The following is a 6,000-nucleotide window of genomic DNA, read 5'->3' on the forward strand; positions in this document are numbered from 1 at the left end:
CTCGGCTTTGCCTTCTCCAAATCGGAGACATAAGTTGGTCGTACCTCGGAGGTACTTGAAGATCCACTTCACTGCTTCCCAGTGCTCTTTGTCGGGGTTTGACAAATACCGGTTTACCATTCCAACAACATACGCCAAGTCGGGTCTAGTGCAAACCATTGCGTACATGAAGCTTCTGACGGCGGATTGGTACGGGATCTTCAGCATCTCATCTTTGTCTTCATTAGATTTCGGACATTGCTTCTGGTTCAGCTTTATGTGTCCGGCTATAGGGTGCTCACTGTTTTGGCTTTGTCCATGCTGAATCTCTTCGAAATCTTCTCAATATACTTCTCTTGACTCAGCTACAGTAGTTTCTTTTGTCTATCTTGGATAATCTTGATTCCGAGTATCTGCTTTGCAGGGTCGAGGTCCTTCATTGCGAAGGACGAGCTCAACGCCTTCTTCAGGGCGACTATCCTCGATTTTTCTTTCCCTACAATAAGCATGTCGTCAACATATAACAACAAAATCAAAAAATCTCCAGCATCATACCTCTTCACAAATACGCAGTGGTCAGCTTCCGTCTTCTCAAACTTATGATCAGTCATGAATGGTTTAAGCTTCTTGTACCACTACCGAGGTGCTTGCTTCAAGTCATAAAGGCTCTTCTTCAACTGAAATACCAAGTCTTCTTGGTCTGGAACTCGGAACCCCTCAGGTTGCTCCATATATAACTCTTCTTCTAAATCACCATGAAGAAATTCCGTCTTCACGTCCATTTGTTCTACCTCGAGGTCCATCGAAGCCGCCATGGCTAACACGGTTCGGACCGAGGTCATTTTCACCATAGGAGAAAAGATCTCCTCAAAGTCTACTCCTTTCTTCTGATTGCAGCCTTTCACTACAATCCGGGCTTTGTATCTCGGCTTCTTCCCGTTCTCTTCATTCTTAATCTTGTAGACCCATTTGTTTTTCAGAGCTCGTATCTCTTTCGGCAACTTGATCAGCTCATAAGTCTAATTCTCGTGCAAAGACTTCATCTCGTCTTGCATTGCCTTTTCCCATTCTTCTTTCTCTGAGCTCGTCACAACCTCAGCATAACTCTGAGGCTCACCGTCTTCAACAACGTGTATTCATTAGATGGTATCTTGTAAAGGGTCTTCTTTCACGAAATGGATATCTCGGTTGTTCTTCAGCTTGAGAACCCGGTTCATCATTCTCATCCCGAATCTCATCATCATCTTGGACCTTAGTATCCTGGTCATTATCAGCTTGTTGCTTGTCATCATTTTCTTTATTTTCTTGATTTTCTCCCCCTGCTTCAGCTCGGACAAGAGGGGTAGATTCTTCACGTCTGACAGTAACCCGAAATTTGGGCTTCGAGATGTCATGAATGTTCTCATCTTCATGAAAGATCACATCTCGGCTTCTCACGATCTTCTTATTGATTAGATCCCAGTCGGAACCCGAACTCACATCTCGGCGAACCAAGATAGATGCATTCTTTTGTCTTCGCATCAAGTTTAGCCCTTTCATCTTTAGGGATATGCACGAAAGCTCGGCATCCAAACACCTTCAATTGATTATAGGTCGCTTTCCGACCTGTCCAAACTTCTTCTGAATGATTTCGGCAATCCGACATTGGATAGCATACTTCAGACCTTCTCTTCAATAGTCCTGTTCATCCTTTCAGCAAGTCCATTCAACTATGGAGTCTTGGGGGCGTCTTTTCAAGTAGGATCCTGGCTGCTCTGCAATATGCATCAAAAGGGTCGCAATACTCACCACCATTGTACCTTCAATTTCTTGCCAGTCTCCCTTTCAACCATTGCATGAACTCCTTAAAGGATTGGAGTACCTAGTCTTTAGACTTCAACAAATAAACCCACACTTTCTGGGAGTGGTCATCAATGAATGAAACAAAGTACTGAGCTCCTCCAAGAGATCTCTCTGACATGGAGTATACATCAGTATGGACGAGATCAAGAATATACCTGCGTCTTCTGGGTTGATCTGGTCTCACAAAAGAAATACGGTGCTGCTTTCCAGCTAGGCAGTGCGTGCAACTCTCCAACGCTTGGCCTTTCAACCCGGTCAGTAATCCTTTCTTGTGCAGGATTTAGAGCCCTTTCAGGCTCATGTGGCCGAGGCGCTTCTGCCATAGCTCCAAGCTAGGTCCATCTCGGACAGAATTGGCTTTTCCGCCATTGATCTTTCCTTGCATCACGTACAAGGAGTCTTCCTTCTTACCTCGGGCAATAACCAAGTTTCCTTTGGTCAGCTTCCATCTAACACTACCGAAGTAGTTCACTAACCCGACATCGTCAAACTTGCCTATCGAGATTAGGTTCAATCGCATGTCAGAAACATGCCTTACATCTTTCAACACAAGTCGACACCTAACATATGTGGTCAGGGTCACATCACCCAATATCAATGATGTCAGTTGCTTACAAATCAGAGTTGTTGATCTTTTTTGATCTAACGACTATCAAATGAGGTATCAAATTTCACCGGTGTTAAAAGATCATTTTCATATATATAGGGATAAATAAGAGTTATGTTGTAAGAAAAATAATTTGGTTATACTAAGACATGACAAAATATAATCATTAAATAAAGTGTATCATCCAATTTTTTTATTATTATTATTTTTTGTTGCATGATAGAAATTTCTTTCAAGTAACATTATAAAATAAAGACCCGTATATATATCCGAGTCGTGCAGGTTAAACGAGTGAGTAAACACTGCCACCGATCGGGCTTTTATAATAGGGTTTTATTAATCTCCTTTCACATGAGATAGGTATCTTACGTGGTAGAAAGAAAATGGGTGGGTCTCACCATTACAAGAAAAAAGAAAAAGAAAAAAAAAAGTGGGGTGCGAAAATCGAAGTGAGAGAAAATGAAATAAGTTACCTCCCGTAGAAGTGAGTAATATTTCCATTTATAATATTGAAACATATCTGAACAAGACGAAATTGATTGTTGAATCATATTTGGAAATATGAATAAGAAGTCTCTGGCGTTACTTGCCACAACCATTTCGACGAAGCTCCGCGTTCCACCTTCTCAATGGCGATTCTACTGTTCTCCACCCTTATCTTCCTCTCCTCCTTCCACCAATAAGCTCTTTGTTGGAGGTCTCTCTCTCTCTCTCTCTCTCTCTCTCTCTCTCTCTCTCTCTTCTCTTTTTCTTCTCCTGTTGTGTTCGATCTTCAGTGCTGACACTGCTGGTGTTTCAGGGTTGTCATGGTCAGTGGACGAAAAGTCCTTCAAAGACGCTTTCTCTTCGTTCGGAGATGTCACTGAAGGTAATATGAGCTTGAATATTTTTCTGGGTCTTTGTCCTTTTATCCATTTTCATAGTTTTCATATATGCTTCTACGTGTTTGATGATTTGCCTCAATAAAGTGTTGTTAAGAAATTGGAAGTAATGAACGACTGACTGTGTAAAAATATCAAATTTAATAACCAGCTTAAGCTGGGGAGACTTAGATATCATTCTGTTTCTATCTCTGCTTGATGTTAACGGGACTTAGATATCATTCTATTTGAATCCGTGCTTGATGCTTATTCACCTTTCATCTCTTATACTTTTTATTGGTTTGATTAAATTTTGCCATTTGTTTATTCTCACCTCAGTTTTTGGCCGGTCTTTTTTTTTTTTTTTCTCTCTCTCACAAATTTAACGTATAGTCATGTAATTCACACTAATTGTGTGTTTGCATTCACCAATGTAAATGTGACAATAAGTTTATTATTTGTGCCTCGTCCACCGAAAGCAACTGACACCAAATTACGGCACCTATTTGATTAAACTAAATGGATATGGATATACATCCAGCTCTAACATGGTGACACTGGCACCAAAATTCATATGTATGCCTGCTTAATATGTTGTAAATCCCTTTGCTTTGATGGTAGTATTTGAAATCTACAAGAAGGTAGACCCTACACTTTATGTGAATGTAAAAGGCACAGGGCAAATCTGAGTGCAAACGGACTCCCTAACTTTGCTAGCGAAAAGGTGAGGGTTGATTATCCGTAGTCTTACCCTTGTATTTTTGCAAATAGATTCTTTTTTAGACTCTAACCTATAACCTTCCGGTCACAAAGGAGCAACCTAAGGCTCGCTCTCACTTTATGAGAATCTAGTTGTAGAAATTTGATCTTATCAAAAAAATAAGTGGAAATTCTTCCGAAAATGAGTAAACTAGAAAGTTATTATAGTTTGAGTGAATTATGAACTAACATCTGATGGAATTAGAAAGAAAGAAAGCTAAATACCTTCTTGAAGGGGATTAGTTTGGTACTATGTTTAATGTACAGCTTTGATAGCTTAGCTGAAGGATGTTCTCTTAATACAAATTGTGAAGTTCTGCTATCTCATGCATGAATGGCGGGTGGTATTAATACCTAAGCTTAACTATGAATATTTGAATGGAGTTAAGGATTCAGAAGGGTAGGACTTAAAAGGCTAAGAAAGTAGAAAACGGAGAGGATGTACGCAGCAAAAGGGTATTTAACGAAAATAATGAATAAGACTACTGTAGGGTTTGTGATTGGCATGACCGACTATGAACTGGATCTGGTGAATCTTTAATGTGTAGATTGAGATCCTCAACTGTTATTTGTCTAGTTGGATTAGGATTCTAAATGTGTGCACTTCATATTCTAGATTAAATTTAACAAATTATATGCAAGGAATTTAAGGAATAGCAACAAAACTTTAGGTGTTGCTACAGCTATGATGTGTCTGAATTTTGTACTCATTTATGCTTGGGACACTGGTAATGAAAAAACATCAATCCCGTCCAGTATTGTTTGAACCATACTCATCTGGCAATTCAACGGTGGAAGTCTTTTAACTCTTGCTCTGGTTGGGCATTGCGTATGGTCTATAAAAATGTTGAGAGCTTGTAGTTGCCATTTAGTTATTTTGGAAACACCTTTAGGACACCATCTGACCTGTTCCTTTCATTGATTCACATTCATTCCTTGTACAATATAATTATTTTTTATTCTGTTATTGTGTCAATCATATGTTCTTAATTAGTGGAGTCCTTTTCTTGTAGTTAGGATAGTGTATGATAAAGACAGTGGCAGATCTAGAGGCTTTGGATTTGTCGTCTTTACAAATGAAGATGATGCCAAATGTGCAAAGGATGCAATGGATGGAAAAGTAAGACGTCAAGAATATCTTATTATCATTACCTATTGAGGTTCTCTCTGATGGTGATTTCTTTGCAGGCACTGTTAGGTAGACCATTGAGGATAAATTTTGCTCTTGAAAAGGCCCGTGGTGCACCTGTTGTAGTTCCTCGACTTTCAGATGTTGGACATTTAAACAGGCACTGAACTAAATTCTTGTGACAGTGAATCATATATTACACATTAGCTGATAGTTACAAAACTTGAATTGGTTGTCATATACAATCAGGAGAGAATGACATTTACTAGCAGCTGAAGAAGGTTGCTCAATCGATTTTTAAAATCTGCATTGAAGCAGTCCTGTAGTCAGGTCATCATTGTATTGTTCATTGAGAAAGTTTCTGCAATACGATAGATCATGTTTGATGCTTTGATGTTCTGTTGGGGTATCAGTCTTTAACACAGGATTTCTATTTTCTTCTGTAATATCCCATGTTGATTCCAGTATTTTACAAATATAGTGTTCCAACGTTAAAATATAAAGATTTCGAATTTTTTTTCTAGATGTAAATGAAATGCACGATAAAGACATAAAATAACAACAATAATAATAATCCTAGGCATATAATTAAGGGAAATACTACTCTCATTTTACATGAGGTAGTTATCTCCTTTTCTCTTATTTCGAAAATCGTGCCCCTTCTTTTTTCTTTTTCTTTTTTGCTTTTAAATAGCGGGTCCTACTTGAATTCTCTCTTGTAACATGAGAGAACTACTCTCATGTTACATGAGAGTAATATTACCCTATAATTAATAATCGAGCATGGATATACCTTATGTAGCACTGATACGACACGCGACACG

General features: G+C 38.8%; 1 protein-coding gene across 1 annotated transcript; it reads left to right on the forward strand.

Annotated features, from left to right (window-relative positions):
- Positions 1 to 2,962: 2,962 nt before the first annotated feature.
- On the forward strand, positions 2,963 to 5,565 carry LOC133284697 (glycine-rich RNA-binding protein 4, mitochondrial). The gene is made up of 4 exons (XM_061481774.1): positions 2,963 to 3,125; positions 3,228 to 3,296; positions 5,061 to 5,167; positions 5,236 to 5,565. Exons 1-4 carry the CDS (start codon positions 2,990 to 2,992, stop codon positions 5,341 to 5,343), a joined length of 420 nt encoding a protein of 139 aa, XP_061337758.1. The 5' UTR covers positions 2,963 to 2,989; the 3' UTR covers positions 5,344 to 5,565.
- The last annotated feature ends 435 nt before the right edge of the window (positions 5,566 to 6,000 follow it).

This window comes from Gastrolobium bilobum, unplaced genomic scaffold, assembly GCF_033153095.1.
Source record: "Gastrolobium bilobum isolate Gb01-03AN ecotype WA unplaced genomic scaffold, APGP_CSIRO_Gbil_v1 utg6879, whole genome shotgun sequence".
In the NCBI taxonomy this organism is placed as follows: domain Eukaryota; kingdom Viridiplantae; phylum Streptophyta; class Magnoliopsida; order Fabales; family Fabaceae; genus Gastrolobium; species Gastrolobium bilobum.